The sequence below is a fragment of the Bufo bufo genome, chromosome 10 (assembly GCF_905171765.1).
Source record: "Bufo bufo chromosome 10, aBufBuf1.1, whole genome shotgun sequence".
In the NCBI taxonomy this organism is placed as follows: domain Eukaryota; kingdom Metazoa; phylum Chordata; class Amphibia; order Anura; family Bufonidae; genus Bufo; species Bufo bufo.
In genome coordinates this window covers 138,435,818-138,458,514 of record NC_053398.1, presented here as the reverse complement: position 1 = coordinate 138,458,514, position 22,697 = coordinate 138,435,818, and the positions used below count along the sequence as shown (strand labels likewise).

Below are 22,697 nucleotides of genomic sequence, written 5' to 3'. Positions count from 1 at the left end.
AAACTTTGTGTTTCAAGTTCGGCGTACAAGGTTCGGGTTATCTAAGAATTATATACAGTAACTTATATGGTCCGTGTTAGCGGAATCCATAATAGAATTCTTAGATAACCCGAACCTTGTACGCCGAACTTGAAACACAAAGTTCGCTCATCTCTAGTCTTGGTGTATGTCTTGGAAAACCCTTTTAAGGGATTCTGTTACCGGATTTAACCCTAATAAGCTAGCTGACATTAGCTAAACCTAACTAGCCTATTCCTACTTTTATCTATGCCCCCGTTACGCCAGATATCTAACTTTTATATTATGCTAAGCATGAGGAGTCACGTGGATCGGTGCGCAGCATTGGGCGTGATGTCATCACAGAGCGCCTATGAGTAGGGCGCGCTACGGGCTGCATGCCGGCGTCCTAAGCAGCGCTCTGGTGGCCAGCAACAGAAGCATGGAGGAGGACAAACACGCTGAGGAGTCTGCAGTCCCTCCAACCTTGGTACCTCTAAGGGGGTGAGTGTTCTGGGTGATGATGTGCTTCTCTCTGCTGATGCACTTATACTTATACTTGCAGACAAAACCTAAGAAGGTGGTGACTAAGAGGAAGAATAAGGAATGTGCTCTTTGTAAAGCTGGGTTGTCTTCTGAATAGGAAAAGAAAATGTGTCAGTCCTGTATTAACCGCTTCACGTCCGCCCATAGGATATAAACGTCCTATGGGTGGACGTCTATTTCTGACAGCACGTTTTAGAACGTCCTGTCAGAAATAGCAGCTGCACGCTAATCGTGCAGCTGCTGATCGGGTTGCCCGCTGTCAGTGACAGCAGGGCAACCCTAAGACAAGGCAGGGACAGTGCCCAGGTGTCCCTGCCTTTACGATCGCTGCAGACACAGCGCTCACCGAGCGCTGTGTCTGCAGAGAAGGGAGCGCTGTGCGCTTCCTGTTCCGGCCCGGCGGTCATGTGACCGGAGTGTGCAGGAGCTGTGTGAGGTCTCTCAGAGACCTCGATCAGCCCTGCACTGAGGCTGTACAGCGCTGGATTGCTGCTGTACAGCCTCTATAGGGGTGCATTTGTCCTGTAACTGGGGCTACTATGTCAGCCCCAGTTAGAGGAGAAATCAACAGTGAAAAAAAAAAAGAAAAAGTGAAGCAAATGTCCCCCAGAGGTCTTGTATGACCTTATGGGCGACGAAAAGTGTAAAAAAAAATAAAGGGTTGAAAAAATAAAATAAAATAAAGTTTCACATGTAAAAAAAAAAAGTTCCCAAGTAAGGAATAAAAAACAAAAATTAAAAATAGAAAAAATAAAATAAAATAGACATATTTGGTATTGCCGCGTCCGTAAAAAACAGCTCTATAAAAATATCACATGACCTAACCCCTCGGGTGAACACCGTAAAAAAAAACAAAAAAAAAACTGTGTCAAAACAAGCAATTTTTGTCACCTTGCATCACAAAAGGTGCAACACCAAGTGATCAAAAACGTGTATGTCCCACAAAATAGTACCAATAAAACCGTCACCTCATCCCGCAAAAAATGAGCCCCTACATAAGAAAATCTCTCAAAAAATAAAAAAACTATAGCTCTCAGAACATGGACACATTAAAACATAATTTTTTTGTTTCAAAAATGCTATTATTGTGTAAAACTTTAATAAATGAGAAAAAGTATACATATTAGGTATCGCCACGTCCGTAACAATCTGCTCTATAAAAATGTCACTTGACTGAACCCCTCAGATGAACGCTGTAAAAATAAATAAATAGAAACTGTGCTAAAACAACCAATTTTTTGGTCACCTTGCCCCATAAAGTGTTATAATGAATGATCAAAAAATCATATGTACCCAAAAATAGTACTAATAAAACTGGCACCTTAGTTTCCAAAATGGGGTCACTTCTTGGGAGTTTCTACTGTAAGGGTGCATCAGGGGGCTTCAAATGGGACATGGCATCTAAAAACCATGTGGAGTTCCTTTTCTTCTGCGCCCTGACGTGTGCCCATACAGCAGTTTATGACCACATGTGGGGTGTTTCTGTAAACCGCAGAATCTGGGTAATAAATATTGAGTTTTGTTTGGCTGTTAACCATCGATGTGTTAAAGAAAAAAATTGATTAAAATGGAAAATCTGCCAAAAAGTGAAATTTAAAAATTTGATCTCCATTTTCCTTTAATTCTTGTGGAACGCCTAAAGGGTTAACAAAGTTTGTAAAATCGGTTTTGAATACCTTGAGGGGTGTAGTTTCTACAATGGGGTCATTTATGGGGGTATCCACTATGTAGGCCCCACAAAGTGACTTCATACCTGAACTGGTCCTTAAAAAGTGGGTTTTGGCAATTTTGAAGAATTGCTTCTAAACTTCTAAGCCTTCTAACGTCCTAAAAAAATAAAATGACATTTCCAAAATGATGCCAACATAAAGTAGACATATGGGGAATGTTAAATAATAAATATTTTATGAGGTATCACTTTCTGTTTTAAAAGCAGAGAAATTGAAATTTAGAAAATTGCGAATTTTTCAAATTTTTGGTTAAATTTGGGATTTTTTCATAAATAAAGGTGAAATATTTTGACTCAAATTTATGACTATCATGAAGTACAATGTGTCACGAGAAAACAATCTCTGAATGACTTGGATAAATAAAGGCGTTCCAAAGTTATTACCACATAAAGTGAGATATGTCAGTTTTGCAAAATTTGGCCTGGTCAGGAAGGGGGCAAATGGCCCAGATGGGAAGTGGTTAATAAAACGATGGCTGATGAATCGCCATCATTTTATAAATGTCTTCAGGCACTAGTCAGATGGGAAGTTAATTCTACCCTATCGTCTAAAAAAAGTGTTGGGTGAAAAAGATACTAAAGTAAGGCGCCATGAGACTCCACAGGAACATTATTCACCTGATTCTGATGAAGATGAGATACACCCCCTCATTATATGGGCATTCTGACGATTCATCCATATCCTCCCCTGAAGAAGGTGAAATTAGTGGTAGACCATGTTTCCCCATAGAAGACACAGAAAAACTCCTGAAAGCCGTACGTTGAACTATGGGCATTGAGGAGACAAAAGAGCCCCGGTGTATACAGGATATTATGTTTGGGGGGGCTAGAAGCCAGACACCACAGCACCTTCCCGGTCCATAAAAATGTTCCAGCCTTAATTAAAGAGGAATAAAAAAACCTTACAGGAAGGTTTACATCTCAAAAAATCTTAAGCGTAAATATCCCTTTAAAGAGGAAGAGTGTGCTACATGGGATATCCCCCACCCCATAATAGTGGCATCCACAGATGCCCTAATATACCGGAGCTAAACCTGTGGGAGGGGCGGTGTCATGCAAATGCTGCGGGGCCGGTGCGGTCACTGTACTCCAGCCCCGCCGCTCACTCACTGCTTTATTGCCTAAACCTTTTATAATAATAACTTTAATTGAAGTTCCGATCCCCAGCCCCATCTGTACTACTTACTAAATGTCCTGTAGCAGAGCAGGGCGGGCGGCCGTAACTCACTGACATCACGTGCCTGCGCCGCCTACTTCATTCATAAAGTAGGCGGCGCAGGCACGTGACGTCAGTGAGTTACGCCCGCCCCCTGCTCTGCCTGCTACAGGACATTTAGTAAGTAGTACAGATGGGGCTGGGGATCGGAACTTCAATAATCCTGCGAGCAAGACACTGCAGGGTGCCCGTGGTGATCGAGGTTATTTAGAGCGTTAGCCAGATCTACTCTGGCAGCTTCAGCTAGACCTCCTCTTACGGTACTGTCTAGGGAGGAAAGAATTCTCTGATGCCTTGATCTCTACTCTTCTTAATAGTAGGAAAAAGGTAACAGAAGCCATCTATGCTAGAGTATGGCATGGAATTTTGGATTTTGCTCATATCCAAATGAATGACATCCCCTCTTCTGCTCCCATTCATCTAATATTAGAGTTCCTTCAGAAGGGACTATGTCTGGGACTAGCGGGTAGTACCTTAAAAGTACACGTGTCGGCCCTATTTAATCAAGACACTGCAGGGTGCCCGTGGGTATCGAGGTTATTTAGAGCGTTAGCCAGATCTACTCTGGCAACTTTAGCTAGACCTCCTCCTTGGGATTTAAACCTAGTTTTAAAGGCCCTAACCCAACCTCCATTTGAACCTCTGGAGACCAGCTCCATTAAATGTCTCACTTTGAAGTTATGTATTCTAATAGCTTTAACATCTGCTCGCAGGATTATTGAGATTTAGGCCATTTCCATCAATCCTCCTTGTACCACGATTTTAGAAGATAAAGTTCTGATATGTCCAGACCCGGCTTTTCTTCCAAAAGTTGTTTCCATATTTCATAGGTCCCAAGAAATTGTTCTTCGTACCCTGTTTAAAAACCCTGGGTCAAAAGAAGAAAGATCCCTTCACTGCCTAGACGTCAGAAGGGCTTTGATTAATTATCTATCTCGCACTAAAGATTGGCGCAAATCTTCTTCACTCTTTATTCTCTTTCAAGGAGTGAATAAGGGTAATGCGGCCTCCAAAAGTTCGATTGCTAGGTGGATTGTTTTGGCCCTATCCTTATCTTATCTTGCATTCGGGTTATCTCCTCCGGTGGGTCTTAAGGCACATTCTACCAGGGCAGTTGCTACCTCCTGGGCGGAAAGATCCTCTGTTCCCATAGAGGATATTTGCAGAGCAGTTACCTGGTCTTCTCCTTCAACCTTTTTCAAACACTATCGGCTTGATTTAAACTCCTCCCCTTCGGGGGTCTTCCTTTGGGGAAAAGGTGCTTCTTTCTACTCTACCACCCTGATTTTTCCTCTATTAAATCTCTTGTGGTGCTGTTATGGGCGAAAGGAAAAATGATGATTACTTACCGGTAATTTGATTTTCCAGAGCCCATGACAGCACCCTTATATTCCCCTGCAGTTTTTTTTCTGGTTCTCTTAAATTCACGCGGGTGTAGCAAAAAAGCTAACAAAAAAACAATTATGAATTATCTAACGTTATGTTGGTGGACTTCCTCTGATGCTTGCTATCACACTGAATTGGGAGGAGAGTGTCCGCCCTTTTATTCTGCAGGTTTCCTGTCTGTAGGGGCAGATCCTCTCTCTCGTGGTGCTGTCATGGGCTCTGGAAAATCAAATAATCGGTAAGTATTCCAAAAATTTTGTCAGCACTATACTGGAGGGCACAAAGGGGAGCATAATTTATCCTGGGGGGCACGCAAAGGGGAGCATAATTTATCCTAGGGGGCACGCAAAGGGGAGCATAATTTATCCTAGGGGGCACGCAAAGGGGAGCATAATTTATCCTGGGGGCACGCAAAGGGGAGCATAATTTATCCTGGGGGCACGCAAAGGGGAGCATAATTTATCCTTGGGGTATGCAAAGGGGAGCATCATTTTCCTGAGGTGCACAAAGGAGAGCATAATTTATCCTGGGGTGCACAAAGGAGAGCAAATTTATCCTGGGGTGTACAAAGGAGAGCATAATTTATCTCAGGCTCACAGGGGGAGCATAATTTATCCCACAGGAGTCCATTATTTATACTGGAGCCACTGTGGGAACAAATTCATCTGTTTTCAAACACTGAGTTTATTCGTATTGTTTATTTTAATGACCGTCGTGTGAATGTACCCTAATTCTTAAAGCAACACTCTTGGATAAACTCACGCACTGCGCTATACTTTGTGCAGGGCCTCAGGGTGCAGTGCATGACCCAGAGATTCAAAGGACCTCCATTTGGTATAAGGCCTCGTTCACAATGACAGTACATGTATCCATTGAGTTTAACGCATCTATTCTCTCTTCCTTGAAACAGCGCAGACATGCACAACTTTTTTCTGTGACGTGGGCCCTTTGAAGTTTGTGGGACTCGAGAGAACATAGGTGGCTTGGCATTTTGCAGCAGAATCTGTGATGAATCCACAGCAAGATCTGCAAGTGTTAGGACTCATGCACACAAACGTATTTTGTTTCTGTGAACGTTCCGTTTTTTTTTTTTTTTGTGGCCTGTATGCGGAGCAATTCACTTCAATGGGGCCACAAAAAAACCCAAAATAACTCGGTGTGTATTCCGTTTCTGTATGTTCGTTCCGCAAAAAAATAGAACTTGTCATATTGTCCGCATTACCTGTTCTATTCAGCAAAATACGGAATGCACACAAACATCATCCGTATTTTTTGCGGATCCGTGTTTTTCGGGCCGTACATACATACGGTTGTGTGTATGAGCCCTTAGGGAAAGATTGCATGTCGTGGTCATGTTGCTTTTGTGATTAGGCTGCACTGGACTGCAATTAAAGTGATTTTATAAGACTTTAATACTGATGACCTATCCTCTGGACACTCTGGATAGGTCATCAGTATATGATACCCGGGACCCCCGGTGCTCCCGTGAGTGCCGGAGCTTCTCCCTGCTCACCGAGCACAGCGCCGTACATTGTATAGTGGCTTTCACTTGAATGGGGCTGAGCTGCTCCTAGGCCATGTGAACAATAGACATGACATCACCGGCCTACGAAAAGTGGAGAGAAGACAGCAGCACTACTGCTGATTAGCAGGGGTCCCGCGTGTCGGACCCCCACCGATCAGATACTGATGACCGCCTCCATAACTTAAGATACGATAGATTCAAAATCCACAGGTTGATTTACCCAGCAGATTTTTCCCCCTATATATGATGTGGTGGGGGCAATAGGCTGCAGACAGTCTGAATATTGCCCCTACCTCTGTGCTGTGGTCTGGCGCATTGTTCTGCACTGAACGTCCCTGTGTGAACCTGGCTGCGCTCTGTCAGCGATGATAACGCACGCACCTCATCCCTTGCTCTGTAAGGACACTTATGTAACCTGGAATGATGTGACCTGCATAAAAGAACGAGGCTGCAACTTCTACGGGACTTCTAATATCCATCTATTTTACATCGGGGAGTACAGAGTTCTTGGTGTAATGAAGCAAGAGATGTGACCGCTCTGTTTTATTTCCCACTAATGTATTAAGGACATAAAAAGCGATTCCTCCATGTGTTTGTGTCGCTCTTTAACCCTTCGTATGCCTCTTGTTTCCGTAAACTCGCAGGGAATATAGGTTCTTGCATTCCCCGAGGCTCCTGCTTGTAATTACAGTGATTTCTGTCATAGATCAGTATTGGGAATGGTTATGTATGCTATAATAGGGAGTAGTTGGGCGTATAAAGTAGTACCTAGGGCAGTCTTTTTTTTTTTTTTTTCATGCTTTGCTCCCTGCACTTTGGGAGTCAGGTTGGTCGAAGTGGCGGGTTATATTATAAAGGGGTTGTGTCATGCGGGTTCCAGTATTGTAAAGTAGATGTCACTTCCCCTCCTTATTGTCTAGGGCTACACTGTGACAGTGTGGGATTTTTTGCGATCCCATTCATTTCTATGGGATCACTGCTATTCTGCGATCCTGCCTATGATTAGTGTTGCCATGTAGCCCTATTGTCTCACTTCAGCAAATGCCATTTATCACGTAGAGAAAGTTAACACAAGGCACTTACTAATGTATTGTGATTGTCCATATGACTTCCTTTGCTAGCTAGATTCATTTTTCCATCACATTATACACGGCTTGTTTCAATGGTAACGACCACCCTGCAATCCAGTAGTGGTGGTCGTGCTTGCACACTATAGGAAAAAGGGCTGGCCTCTCTGGTGGCCGGGACCGTAGGAGTATGAATGCGCAGCAGCTCCTGTCCCCGCCACCTTGTATCTACGCTGCAGCAATGGCCGCAACCCCTGGAAACGAGCCGTGTATTATGTGATGGAGAAATGAATCAAGCCAGCAAAGGAGGCAATATGGAGAATCACAATACATTAGTAAGTGCCTTGTATTGAAGGGGTTTTCCAAGACTTGTACACTGATGACCTATCCTCTGGGTAGTTTATCAGTATTTGATCGGTTGGGGTCCAACACCCCGGGAACCCCGCCGATTAGCTGTTTGAGAAGACATCGGCTCTTGCAGCAGTGATGCAGCCTTCTCTCAGCTTTTCTTAGGCCGTGTGATGTCCTATCCGCAGCTCAGCCCCATTGAAGTGAATGGAGCTGAGCTGCAATACCAAGCACAACCACTATACAATGTACGGCGCTGTGATTGGTGAACTGAGAGAAGGACACTGCACTCGGCGGGGTCCCGGGTGTCAAATAGGTGATCAGTATATAAGTCTTGGAAACCCCAACTTTGTCTACATGATCAATGCCATTTGCTGACGTGAGACAACCCCTTTAAATTCGGTTGGACAGTTTGTAGAGTTTCCCTTTAAGGCCTTTTTTTTTTTTTTATAGAGTTGGCGTATTGGTAGTGCAGATCCACAGCTAGTTACTGTTGAATGCATATGGAGGCTATTGAGTCCTCATTATGTGGATTTCAATGCAGATATAACCTGTTCAATATATAGGGGTGACATTTTTCCATGTTTCACCTCTAAAAAAAAAAACGCGGCCAATGACAGCATCACAAAGCCACCGTGAAAAGCAGCAATTAATGTAGTCTACTATATGTGGTCGACTATAGAAGGTGTGATCCAATGTCCCTCTCTTCCTCCCAAGTTGCAATCACAAGGGGCCGGGAAGCTGAGCTATAAGGGGCTGCTTGCTGAGGTTCTTCTCGCGTAGATGTGCGCTAGAGGTGAGGATCAGCATTGACTACAGTGAACCCTGTAGCTCTACAGTGTGCGGACCCCTTCAAGTTGCATCCTATATGTCATCTTCCTGAAATTTATCAGCGTCGTAAGGATTTACAGTGATGTCATGAAACCTGTGAATGGGCCGGGACCTGCAGCCACCAATGCTCCCATATGACGCTCAAGTCAAATCGTCCTTCTTCGTTTCCCATCGTAATTTGTACCTTTTTCAAGGGCAAAGATTGAAATAATATTGTTTTAGGAAATTGCTTATAAGGCCTGGACCTCACCCCTGATTTCAGTAGGGGGATAGCTAAATTATTAAAACTGGTGGACATGATGCTACCATGCAATTATATAGTCACCATTCACCATGCAGTTGGGAAACCCCTTTAAACAGAGACCTACAGCAACTATAGACCCCCTTACTTAATAAAAACTTCCCCTGACCATGATGAGTATGAAGTATTCTCCGTGCCAGTCTGCAAAGAAAGGGGGTCAGTCAGCACATCCCAATGCGCAGGTGCACGCTGCCATGGCTGAAAACATAGAGAAAAAAGACAATGCAGCAGCCCCCTGCAAACCAGATAAAGTACAATAATGCCATAGTCACAAAAATTATATTATAGTGCTAATGCTACGCTTATTTATAAAGTGAGATGCTTGGCAAATTCATTTGGAACCAACACTTCCTGAACTTTATGGCGGCCATTATAGCGCATAACAGGTAGCATTTAGTTTTCCCGTCTTACAGAGATCGCCTTGACGTACGCAGACGGGCTCAAATGGTTTTGTACAAAATGCATTTGCCAAGCATCTCACTTTATAAATAAGCATAGCATTAGCACTATAATATATTTTTTGTGACTCTGGCGTTATAGTACTTTATCTGGTTTGCAAAGTGCTGTTGCATTGTCTTTTTTCGCCGTGCCAGTCTGCAGCCATCACCTGATGTCTTCTGTAGTGAATGATTTGCATGAAATACTCTGGAATATTCAGCCGCATCGCTTTGTCTTTGTCTCTTAGACCCTCGTATTGGCTGGGGAATGAAACCCTGAAGGTGCCAGCTGCTCTATTCGCCCTGAACCGAAAACGTCTCTGCGACAGACTGAGAAACAACTGTGATGTCCCCAAAGATGCCATTGTGGTCTTGCAAGGTGGGGAGGAGACCAATAGATACTGCACAGACACTGGCGTCCTCTTCCGTCAGGTGAGCATTTAGCGTTCAGCTGTAATGGCAGCCATGTTGCTTGTCGTCTCAACTACAAGTTGTAGCTAAAGCCAGTATTACGGCCAGATCCTCAGTAACGAGCGTTTTTAGGAACACTCGTTAGCAATGATCTGGCAGTGTAATACTGCCATCGATTGCCAGCTCGTTCATCGGGTGCTCCAGATTTTTGAGCACACTTACAAATCATAGCTTGCCGGCGGCAGATCATGCTGAGTAGTCACGATCTGCTGCCTGCAAACCACTAGACAGTATGGAGATGAGCGATGGCATTAGCGAACACATGTCCCCATACTGAGGAGGAGATCACTGCTTGTAATAGCAGAGGTCTCCTCCACTAACGAGCAGGGAATTGTGGTGAAGGATCGCTTTCATCCTGACGATCGCCTGTTCCATCGCCCTATGTAATAAAGTCCTAAGGCTGGCCATAGACATTAGATAGTGTCAGATGTCTAAGAGTCCAGACTAGTGATGAGCAAACTTGTGTTTTCAAATTCGGCGTACAAAATTCATGTTCGGGTTATCTACGAATTTCGTTACGTATTCCGCTACCACGGACCATAAGTTATCGTCCGTGGTGACGGAATCCATAATGGGATTCTTAGGTAACCTGAACCTTGTACACCGAACTTAAAAACACAAGTTCGTTCATGCCCAGTCCTGACCCTATCCCCCCATCCGCTTGCATACGCAGACTGTAAAGGCAGGTTATCTCCTGAGAACAATGGGATCATCAGACATGTTGAAATCTGAGAACAAGCTCCTTCTAATGGGGGAGTTGGAAGGTCCCAGTTCATGTTACATGGTTGGCCAGTCCTCCTGAAATTGGATGTTAACCTAATGTGTAGGACCAGTTTAATTGTTCATCATAAATTCTATCGATTTCCCTAAGGCCTCATGCACACCATTTTTTTGTGGTCCGCAAACCGCGGCCCAGCAAAAAACGGAAGCCGTCAATATAAATGCCTATTCTTGTCCGCAAAGCGCAGACAAGAATAGGACAGGTTATATTTTTTTTTTTCTGGGGCCGCGGAACGGAGCAACGGATGCGGACAGCACACGGAATGCTGTCCGCATCTTTCGCGGCCCCATTGAAGTGAATGGGTCCGCATCCAGGCCGCCAAAACGACGATTTGGATGTGGACCCAAACAACGGCCGTGTGCATGAGACAATTTTACTGGAGATATTACTTCATTTCTTTTATGGGATAATTCTTCTAAAAGGGGTTTCCAGGAGGTAAATGCTGATGACCTATTCTCAGGATTAGGTCATCAATATCTAATCACTGGGAGTCCGACTCCCAGCACTGCCTCCAGTCAGCTGTGGGAAGTAGGGGCGGCACAGCGAAATCTTTCTCGGCCTGTGATGTCATCATATCCATCCGTCACATGGCCTTTCAACTGAATGGGACTGAACTGCAATACCGGGCACAGCCACTATACAATGTTTGGCGCTGTGCGTTCCACGCAGCTCCCTCCATAAAGCTGATCGGTGGGGGTCCGACTCGTCAGATACTGATGACCTGTCCTGGAGATAGGCCATCAGTATTTAATTTCCAGAAAACCCCTATAAAAGATAAGAGGAGACCTTTCTGTAAAGCTCAGTTCATACTTTATTACAGGGTCATGGCCGCTGCGACAAAATCTCTCAGACCCCATTGACTTTCATGGGGTCCAAATTAGTTTCGGTATATTGCTGTAGAGTGCCGTAAAATATTGGAACGCCCATTAACTAGTCTGAACAGAGCCAAGTTTTACTAATTGTTAATGTTGAAGGTGCGTTATATATTTATATGCTGCATATATGGGTAACTCCAGTTTCCTTGCTTAACCCTTCAGGAGTCCTTCTTTCACTGGACGTTTGGAGTGACCGAGTCGGGCTGCTACGGAGCCATTGATGTCAATACAGGAAGATCTATTCTCTTTGTGCCCAAACTCCCGGAGAGCTACGCCGTGTGGATGGGGAAGTAAGGAATATTAGCTTCTGCTGCAAAGTCTGTTCTGTGTCTCTTGTTTTTATGAACAGGGATGTGCTGGTGCAGAACAGAGGCAGCGAGCTGTCAATAGCAATATCCGCTGGTTTTATTGCTAATCTAGGGAGTTTATAACCCCTACAGTGACAGTCGCCAGGACCGAACTACCGCACTGACGGAGTTATCAGCAGATAATCATATTTATTCAGCGTTATTGTGGTTTTCTCAGCCGGGCACAGATGCAGAATGCAAGTTCAAAACCAGGTCACTAGTCTGATCTTGTGTCCTTAAAGGGGTCCTCTACCATATACACACTTTAGGTTAAAGTGAAAGCAATATTACAACTCATTAGAGCCTTTTCTCCCCCTTTTTGTTTCCTTGTTCTTTTTGCAATCAGACTGTGTTTGTTCCGGACATGGCGCCTGACATTCACATTGCGTTGAAAGTTAAAGGGGTTTTGTCACTTCAGCAAGTGGCATTCATCATGTGGAGAAAGTTAATATAAGGCACTTACTAATGCATTGTGATTGTCCATATTGCCTTCTTTGCTGTCTGGATTCATTTTTCCATCTCGTGATACTCGGCTCATTTCCATGGTTACGTCAGCGGTGGCCGTGCCTGCACACTATGGGAGAAAGCGCTGGCCTGCCTGGTGACTGGGACCGTGGGAGCGCACATAAGCCGGTGCTTTTTCCTATATTGTGCAAGCATGACCACCACCGATGGATTGCAGGGTGGTCGTAACCATGGGAACGAGCAGTGTATAATGTGATGGAAAAATGAATCTAGCCAGCAAAGGAAGCAGTATGGACAATCACAATACATTAGTAAGTGCCTTGTATTCTCTTTCTCTACATAATAAATGCTATTTGCGGAAGTGACACAATCCCTTTAATATCCCCAGTAACCTGTTTTGCTCCAGTGACTTTTGGCTGAGAGACTCTAACTTGGAGGTAACAAACTGCAGTTGCAAAAGTACTGATGCACCTAATAGGGTAAATTATTTCACGAGGCACCCCAGAATTTTTTTGGTCTTCCCTAATGTCTTTTTCAGCCATTTTATTCCCTGTTTCAGCTGCACAGCTAGATGCATTTCTCTCACAAGCAGGGGGTGTTTCCCTTCTGTGGAATCTGCCAGCACTTGTCTTCTGTGTTTCTGTTACTAGGGACGGATCTTGCCTAACAGGCAGAGGACTGCAAATTAGGTGGAAGTGAGACCCCTAGTGACCATGACTTTACAACTTTTTTCAGGTGGATGCAGGTAGATTTACATCCCCAAAGGGTATGTATATACTGAGGATTTTCTGCCACAGTAGCTGCAGTCTAAGGGCTCGTTCACATGACCGTGTGAAGCCCGTGCTGTGGACCGCAAATTGCAACGACTGTGGCCCAGCCGCATTGGGATCGCGGACCCATTCACTTGAATGGGTCCGCGATCCCTCCGTTCTGCAAAAAGATAGAACATGTCTTTTTGCGGTGCGGAGGCACGGAACTGAACCCCAGGAAGCACTCTGTGGTGTTCTGTTCCGTGCTTCCGTTCCGCATCTCCGGATTTGTGGACCCATTGAAGTGAATGGGTCCGCATCCGTGATGTGGAATGCACACAGAACGGTGCCCGTGTATTGTGGATCCACAAATGCCATCCGCAATACGGCAATGGGCAGCACACGTTCGTGTGGACAAGCCCTAAGGGCTCATGCACACGACCACTGTTTGGGTCTGCACCCAAGCCTTTTTTTTGCTGGTCGGGTGGACCCATTCACTTCAGTGGGGGCTGCAAAAGATGCGGACAGCACACCTTTTGCTGTCCGCATCCGTTGCTCAGTTCCGTGGCCCCGCAAAAAAATAGAACATGTCGTATTCTTGTCCTTTTTTTCTAATCCTCGACAACCCATTTAATCTGTACTAGAATTCTGGGAACGGTCATATTCCATAACTTTCATAAACGCCAATTTGCGTTATATCCGCCATTAAATTATTCATTTCTCAGACGGAGTCCGGCAGGTGAGGACAGAAGGGCCTGATTCCTAAGGATGAAATTACGCACTAACTAATGTGTTTTCCTCAATTTGTCTAATTAAAGCTCTGCTGCCATTTCCTTCTCATTAATTTTAAATGTCAGAATGACTCAATGCATTGATTGGAGATATTCAGAAAGTGCAACATATTTCGCAACAGATGCTTTGTCGGGTGGGTTCAGCGGCTCTTTAATATAATTATCTTTAAGTGCGTGCGTCCTGTCCTTATCGTGGAGACATGTGAGCGATCTCATTAATGGGTATTTACGTGTAATCCACTAATGGGGAAATGAATGGGATTTATGCATTTGATAAGTGGAGATGTCAACCCAAATTTACAAGCCTCCAATTTACTAAATGTTTTCTAAAAATGTAAATTTTCTGGCTTTGAGTAGAAGTGTTTCCGGGCCTCGCTGTAACCAGAGTAAGACGCGACTGCCCGGCGTGTAATCTGTGGAGGAGCCAGGCGATGGTTGATTGACATTTATTCGCCCCCGGATATTTTTACATTTGTTAGGCCTTATGCTCACGACTGTAGTTTCTGTCTGCATCCGATCCACATTTTTTTGCAGATCGGATGTGGAACTGTTCATTTCAGTAAAAAGAATTCGGACGTCCGCATCCGCACGTCCTCGACACCACATGTCCTATTCTTGTCCGTTTTGCGGACAAGGATAGGACATTTCTACAAAAGTTAAAACAAATGGCGGCATGCACTCTGCCGGGATCCGTGATTTGTGGACCACAAAACACTTGCGGCCGTGTGAATGAGCCCTGATACTTATAAAAGGAAAATTAAAGGGGGTTATCCCATGATTGTTGTAAAAAATGAAAATCGGACATATAGTCCATGTCATCTTAGTGATGATCTGGCGGTTTAAGTGCACCGCCGATTACTTCATAAACTAGGGAAACGCTCATTTGTGCGAACACAAAAATCCTCCTTTTCCCTTCGCCCATGACAGCATCACGAAAGAGACGATCCGCCCCCGCAGACAGGAAACCTACAGAATAAGAGTGCGGACACTCTCCTCCCAATTCAGTGTGGTTTCCTGTCTCTGGGGAAGCCTGCAGTTTTTCCTTTCAGGTTCCCTTCCTCTGGTGGTGCTCCTACGCTGACCCCTATAGTGGGCTGGGTTTCTGCCCGTCTTACCTGCTGTTCCCGGGATTATATTGCGGCATCTCTGGTGCGCTGAAAGGGACGGGCAGAGGCACAGCAAAGCTACGGAGGGAGTACTTTGCGTGCTGCAGCATGCAGTGCCTGGCGGCATCGGTGATGCGCTAGAGGCACGGACTTCCGGACCCCAGGGGGAGGAGGAGGAGCTTCCGTCAAGGAGTTAGGCCGGGAGAGCAGCATGTGTCATGTGACCTGCACGCAGCGTCAAGAAGGGCGCATTGTGGATGGAAAGCCGGCGTCCTAGCAGCGCTCTGGTGCAATAACAGGAGCAGCATGGAGAAGGACAAGCACGCGGAAGAGTCTGCAGTCCCTCCAGCCTTGTTACCTCTGAGGGGGTGAGTGTTCTGGGCATAATGTTGTGCTTCTCTCTGCTGATGTACTTATATAATACGTAATGTATTAAAGACAAAACCTAGGAAGGTGGTGACAAAAAGGAGGAATAAGGAATGTGTTCTTTGTAAAACTGGGTTGTCATCTGAATGGGAGAAGAGGATGCGTCATGTATTAAAAAAACAGTGGCTGAAGAATTGCCATCTTTTTACAAATGTCTTCAGGCACTAGTCAAATAGGAAGTTAATTCTACCTTATCATCCAAAAAAAGAGTCTAAAATTAGACGACAGGAACATAATTTGTCTGATTCTGATGAAGACGACATACACCCCTCATTATATGGGCGGTCTGATGATTCATCCCTATCGTCTTCTGAAGAAGGTGAAATAAGTGGTAGACCATGTTTCCCTATAGAAGACACAGAGAAACTCCTAAAAGCCGTATGTTCAACTATTCAGTAGACAGGCTTGATTTGTGCTGTAATTAAACAGATGTGCGCACCATAGGGTAATTCTGCATATACAGAGTAGTGTATAATAAAATACAAGGCTCACCTTGTAGGGTTGTGCTAAAGATAGTCACAACTCTATTGAATGCTCATCAAAATAGATCCTGAGAACCTGGAGGGTGGTAGTCTGCAGCCACAGGTAAATAGACTTCTTATCGGAGATGCCTGGAATCCCCAAGAAGGTGCGTACTGGCAGTGATAAACGTCCCACGGCACAAATACCAACCACAGGTCACCAGGATCAGGATACAAAGTAATTTATTGCAGCAATACAACGCGTTTCAGCAGCCTTGTGTACCTGATGAAGGGGAGTGATTCCCCGAAACGCGTTGTATTGCTGCAATAAATTACTTTGTTTCCTGATCCTGGTGAACTGTGGTTGGTCTTTGCGCCGTGGGACGTTTATCTCTGCCAGTACGTTCAACTATGGCCATTGAAGAGACAAAAGAACCCAGGTCCATCCAGGATATCATGTTTGGGGGGCTGGAATCTAGACACCTTAGCACCTTTTCGGTTCATAAAAATGTTTCAGCTTTAATCAAAGGAAAATGGAAAATACCTAACAGAAAAGTTTACATATCTAAAAATCTTAAACGTAAATATCCCTTCAAAGAGGAAGATTGTGCCACATGGGATAAAGCACCAAGAAGAGACGTAGCCATTTAAGTATCTAGGAAGACTGCTCTTCCCTTCGATGATATGGGGATATTAAAGGACCCACTGGATAAAAAAGCTGATACCTTTTTAAAAGGGGCATGGGAAGCATCTACTTTTTCGTTCAGACCGAGCATAGCCTCTACTTGTACGGCCCGGTCTCTGATAGTATGGCTCTCTGAATTAGAAAATCAATAAAAAAATAGATGTCCCAGGGAAGAAATTTTATCAGCATTGCCAACTATAAAAAAAAAAGCAGCTGACTTCTTGGCGGACGCTTCTTTTGACTCTGTTAGACTGGCGGCCAGATCTGCCGCTTTGTCTATCTCAGACCGTAGAGCACTCTGCCTAAAAAATTTCAGACCCATCTGAAAATAAACTATGTAGGGTCCCTTGTGAAGGGGAGTACCTTTTTGGACCAACTCTAGATGACTTACTAGATAAAGTGGCCGACAAAAAGAAAAAAATCCCGGGGTTTCAGAGTTCTTTATCCCCCAAAAATAGGTTCAACCGCCCTTTTCTTCCATTTAGAAGTAATCAAGAAGGAGACAAAAAATCCAGGGAGGACAGATTTCGTAACCAAAGGAGAGGTAGAAATTACTTTTTCAACCAATCCCTTGGAGACAAAAAGAAACAAGACCAGCAATCATGCCAGAGGTCAGGTAGGGGGCAGATGAAATAATTTTTTCCCTGCCTGGTTCCAGATTTCTTCACGTTCATGGATACTAGACACCATTCACAACGGATTAAAATTAGAATTTCGTCTAGCCCCGCCAGCAAGCTTCTTAATTACAAAAGATCAGGCCTCCGCTCTAGGAAATTCGGCCATGGAAAACGAGGTGCTAAAATTAGTAGAAAAATCAGTTTTAGTGCCAGTAACAAAAGCGGAAGAAGGCGGGAGGTTTTACTGTCCCCAGTTTTTAGGGAAAAAGTGGCACCGAATCATGTAAATTTTGGATCCCTGGGTTCTTCCAGAGAACTGGAATCTATTGATCCAAGGCCCAGTTTTTCACCCCGGCATAAAAAATCTCCATTTAACTGCCTGGAACTTAAAAGGTACTTGTTAGGTAAGAAGGGATTATCTCACGCCCTAATCTCTTCCCTTCTTAAGAGTAGGAAAATAGTGACGGTGGCTATTTATGCTAGAGTTTGGCAAAAATTCCTAGACTTTGTGCAGATCCAGATTGACATGCCCTCTTCTGCTCCCATTCATCTAATTTTAGAGTTGCTTCAGAAGGGACTGGATTTAGGGCTAGCAAGTAGTACTTTGAAGGTACACGTTTCGGCTCTGTCAGGTTTGTTTGATCAGGACATAGCAGGGATCCCATGGGTGTCCAGGTTCTTTACAGCAGTAGCCAGATCCACCCCAACAACTTCCACTAGACCTCCTCCCTTGGATTTAATCCTAGTGTTAAAGGCTTTAACTCAACCTCCATTTGAGCCTTTAGAGACCATCTCCATTAAATGTCTCACATTGAAGTTGTGCCTTCTAATAGCCTTAACATCTGCTCGCAGGATTAATGAGATTCAGGCCATCTCCATTAATCCTCCATATACCGCTATTTTAGAGGATAAAGTTTTAATTCGGCCAGATCCGGCTTTTCTTCCAAAAGTCGTTTCCAAATTTCATAGGTCTCAGGAGATTGTTCTCTCTACTCTGTTTAGAAACCCTGGGTCAGAAAAAGAATAATCTCTTCACTGCCTAGACGTTAGAAGGACCTTGATTAATTACCTATCTCGCACTAAAGACTGGCGCAGATCTTCTTCACTCTTTGTACTCTTTCAAGGAGTGAATCAGGGAAAGGCGGCCACAAAAAGTTCTATAGCTAGGTGGATTGTCTCTGCCTTATTCTTTGTCTTATCTTGCTTCCTGGTGGGTCTTAAGGCACTTTCTACAAGGACAGTTGCTACTTCCTGGGCGGAAAGATCCTCTGTTTCCATAGAGGATATTTGCAGAGCGGCTACCTGGTCTTCTCCTTCAACCTTTTTCAAACACTATCGGCTTGATTTGAACTCCTCTCCTTTGGGGTCGTCCTTTGGGGAAAAGGTGCTTCTTTCTACTCTCCCACCCTGATTTTTCCTCTAGTAAATCTCTTATGGTGCTGTCATGGGCGAAGGGAAAAATTATTATTACCTACCGGTAATTTGATTTTCCAGAGCCCATGACAGCACCTTTATATTCCCTACCTTTTGGGTTATCTTGATTCTCTTATACTCACACGGGTGTTGCATAAAATAAAATAAAAATATATGATTAATGATCACTATGTTAGCGGACTTCCTCCGCTGCTTAGATATCACACTGAATTGGGAGGAGAGTGTCCGCCCTTTTATTCTGTAGGTTTCCTGTCTGTGGGGGCAGATCCTCTCTCTCGTGGTGCTGTCATGGGCTCTGGAAAATCTAATTACCGGTAAGTAATCATCATTTTCCTGACAGCAGATAATGCTGTGTAAACACGATCTGCTGACTGGAAACAACGAGTCAGTATGGAGAAGAGCGGTGGCATTAGTGACGGCGAGCAGCAGATTGTCGGGAAGGAACGCCTCCTTTTAACAATCTGCTGTAATATCCTTGTAAAGGGACCTTTTTAGTGTTTTTTTTTTTTTTTTTGCTCACATTAGGGCGGGTTCACATCAGCTGTTTAGCTTTCTGTTCTTCAGATCCTGTTGCATCGTTTGAGCCGTTTCCATCTGAGTTTGGTTTTTTTAGATGGGGGGGGGGGGAAAGTCCTGCATGCAGAACTTTTTTTTTTTCTGTTTAAAAAACAGATCTCAGACAGAAATGGCTCAAACAGGATTTTTTTGTATATAAAAAATGGATCCCATGCAATTCTATGCGTAGTCTCCTAGCGTCCGGTGTGTATTATTCAGCCACAACTTGTGCTCTTTTCCTGCTATTTTCTCTTTTTGTTGCCATGAAATCTCAACCAGAGGTGAGAGACGCAGAACAGTCCATCTGTTGACTTGAGAAAACTCTGAGCTTTCTGGGAATGCAGCACTTGATTGGTGCTAATTGACTTGGCTAGAATTGGCCGCTCAGTCACCTTGCCCCAAAACCACACTGCCGTCTTTTTATTTATTTATTTATTTTTGTGTTATCCAGCAGATTGAAGACTAGAAACGCGGCTGCTCCCCTGGGTCATCATTATGTACGGCTCTCAGACAATATTTACACTTTTACCTCTTTCCTTCCAGGAAGTCTAAATGTCAGGAACACAAATGCAGCGGCATCTCGCTTGATAACGTCTGCTTTATCCCCAATCCACAAGACAACAATTCATATTGCTTGCAAGATCTGAAAATGCCCAAGAAAGCTTAGACGGGAATCGTCGTTTTTCTGTAGTGGTCTAGACGGTTCTCGCTGCTCCCGGGTGGAGGATCTGGGGCTTTGCACTGTGTTCAATATGATTTGCATTTCTGGAAGGAAAAGAAGAAAGTAGCCTTATCATTAGCTTGTATAATTATTGTTAGATTATATCTAATATGTAACAAAAAAATCAGTGCAAGGTGTATATAGCCAAGCTTTAGATGTGAATAGAGTATAAATCCATATAGCAGGGGAGTATTGGCCATAGACCTTTTTAAGGGAAATTTCTCGGTGGCCCGATGCCCAACGGGCTGCTTGAGCCCTCCTCATGGCCGGCCAGTGGAAGTTTTTGGGGATGTATTTTGAGCTGCTGGTGGCAGTATTTTGTGATGGACTGTGGCATTTGGCTCTGTTGGGGTGATATAATGTGCCACAATATGGTATTGCTCGCCCTGCCTTCCATCAATTGTCTAGCCATTTACCCCTTCCTGTCCACACTACCGATCCCTCAGCAGACAATTGGTATCATGCAGGGTTAGCCGCCAGTAACGGGTCGTTGGGTGTCTCTTACTAATCTGCCCAGAGTACTGTAGTTAGGTCTCTTCCAGTGAAAATCCAAGCAATTCTGGTCAGTTCTACCTCTTTGTCCGCTGCCGACTCTCCTTTGAGGTTCACAGAGGACGGGAAGGCCTTCTGCACAGTCTTGTCTCCTGAATCCCGTCATTTCTTTTTCCCTGCCATGTGCCTGGACTTGGATGAACGTCTTGATTCTTTCCAGTGCCATGATATTGTATAATGCGTCAATGCATACAGCGTCTGGACTGTGCAAGTTTTGTGATGGGAAATACACTGGTTGCACCCAGATAGAATTATCAGATTGCTGCAAAGCCAGATTAGTAAGTGATTACAGATATGGTCTGTTAAGACGCTGGGTCTTGCCACAAGAGGGTGTAAAAGTGCTTACCCCAATGTACAATAGAAAGGCTCCCAGAGGCTACTTTTGGGTAGTGTACCTCTTGGTGAGAGATTTTTGACAGCTAGACATGCCTCTGCGATGCCCAGTTGATAGACTTTTAGAAGGGGCACATCATTGCACTGAGAGAAGTTGGATGGTCGCTTTGACACATTTCCCGCCTGCTCTAACCATGCTGTTTGGGCATGTTGGGAGTAGTGGTTATGTGAGGGCACATACACATCAGTCTCAGCAACACCAGTAGGGAGGATCGTTTCATCCACCGACACGCACGCACAGCTCCCACAGTTTTGTTGTACATTATCAAGACCCAGGTGGCACCTTCATTATACACCTGTGTCTCTGCCTGGACTATTTCCTGGCACTTAGCAGGTGGAAATTTGATGTCATGATACTTATTATGTTTCCTGCCACCGTCACCCTTGTCTGCAGTCTTGTCCCGAATGAGGAACTTGGACGTTAACCATATCGTCTTCACCGATTAATCCAGGTTCTGAGATCTGGCGATGGTCAGGTTAGAGTATGGAGGCTTTGTGATGAGCGCTTTACTGTGGAGCGACACACTGCACCAACTGCTGGTGTGATGATCTGCGGAGCCATTGCATACGACAGTTGGTCGCCCATAGAAGTGATACAAGGGACACTAACAGCTCAGCAATATGTGCAGGACCTCCTGCCGCCACGTGTGCTCCTCTCATGGCAGGTCTGACAACGGCTGGTGTGATGATCTGCAGAGCCATTGCATACGACAGTGGGTCACCCCTAATAGTGATACAAGGACACTGACGGCTCAGCGATATGTGCAGGACCTCCTGCCGCCACATGTGCTCCTCTCGTGGCAGGGCTGACCACTGGCATTTTTCAGCAGCATGATGCTCGCCCACAAACAGGAGGGGTTCCCAGAAATGTCTCCTCCAGATTGCAGCACTCCCATGCCCTTCCTAGAGCCCCCTCTCAGTTGTACTGCTCTCCCCAAATAGAATTCTCCTTTCGCCTTAATATTGGAATCCCTTACATTTATCCTCTTTACATTCACCCAGAGAAAGTTTCATTCCATTCCAGCAACTCCTCCTTGATGCGTTAATATTCCCGTCAATGAGTGTGCATGTGGGAAGGCCCCCTAAATTGATTCCGGGTCCAAAATGTTGTGGCACCCCTGCTGGAATCTGACAGCACCCTGGTTGGGAATTGCTGGCCTAAACGATACCTTTCCTACAATGCAGTGCAGCACACGGCAGGCGCTCCGTTATCACAGACCGGATCCATTCCAAGCTTTAGTCTGCAAATGCTCAAATGCACTTTTAGATTGGACAAAAGTATAAGCTTCAAGATCATTCCTCAGGTCCTGCAGGGTTAATTACCATAACGCATTCAGTCCTGGTCCCAGTCTATAATACTGGCTGCATTCATGCAGATCTTCGCCGGCTCCTTTAAACATCAGTTAAGAAATCCTGTTGGATCAGAGTTTTCCTGGTTTCTTCTTCCTGCTTGTTTGCCCAGTGTGAGCGAATTGCTTGTTCTTTGCAATTTCCTGCACCTTCTGCTATAGAGGAGAAGGGAAATGTTCTCTCCTCCCAATCACACAATTAAGAACCAGTCTGCGAGCCTCTGCTTTGTGTAGCACATAATGTCGTGACGCAGCTGGTGCAATTACGTTAACATAGTGCAGTAAACAAACCGGAGTTCATTTCAGGTGTTTGCAGACATACCGCTACCGGGGCCAATCTCTCATTTAAAGGGCATTTCACATGGGTTGATGCCAAGCATGGCAGGGAGAAACAATAGTTAGTGTGATCATTCATGCCCCATACAGATTGCATATTGTCTGCAGCACATCTCTCATTTACACAGCACATTATGCTGCCAGGAACTATATTTTTTTTCGGCCTGATTAAAAGATGGTATTGGCCCGTGTTAAGTAGC

The 22,697-nt window shown here is 44.7% G+C and overlaps 1 protein-coding gene and 1 long non-coding RNA gene across 3 annotated transcripts in view; both read left to right on the top strand.

Annotated features, from left to right (window-relative positions):
• PEPD (peptidase D) overlaps positions 1-22,697 on the top strand; it is a 245,917-nt gene that overhangs the window by 4,770 nt on the left and 218,450 nt on the right. For both annotated transcript variants that reach the window (XM_040410510.1, XM_040410509.1), the window contains exons 2-3: positions 9,632-9,815; positions 11,673-11,800. In XM_040410510.1, the coding sequence (XP_040266444.1) occupies positions 9,632-9,815; positions 11,673-11,800 (312 nt within the window). The remainder of the gene's footprint in view (positions 1-9,631; positions 9,816-11,672; positions 11,801-22,697) is intronic.
• On the top strand, positions 16,125-22,338 carry LOC120981043. The gene is made up of 3 exons (XR_005774614.1): positions 16,125-16,258; positions 16,935-16,939; positions 22,326-22,338. It is a non-coding gene; the product is annotated as an uncharacterized LOC120981043 (long non-coding RNA).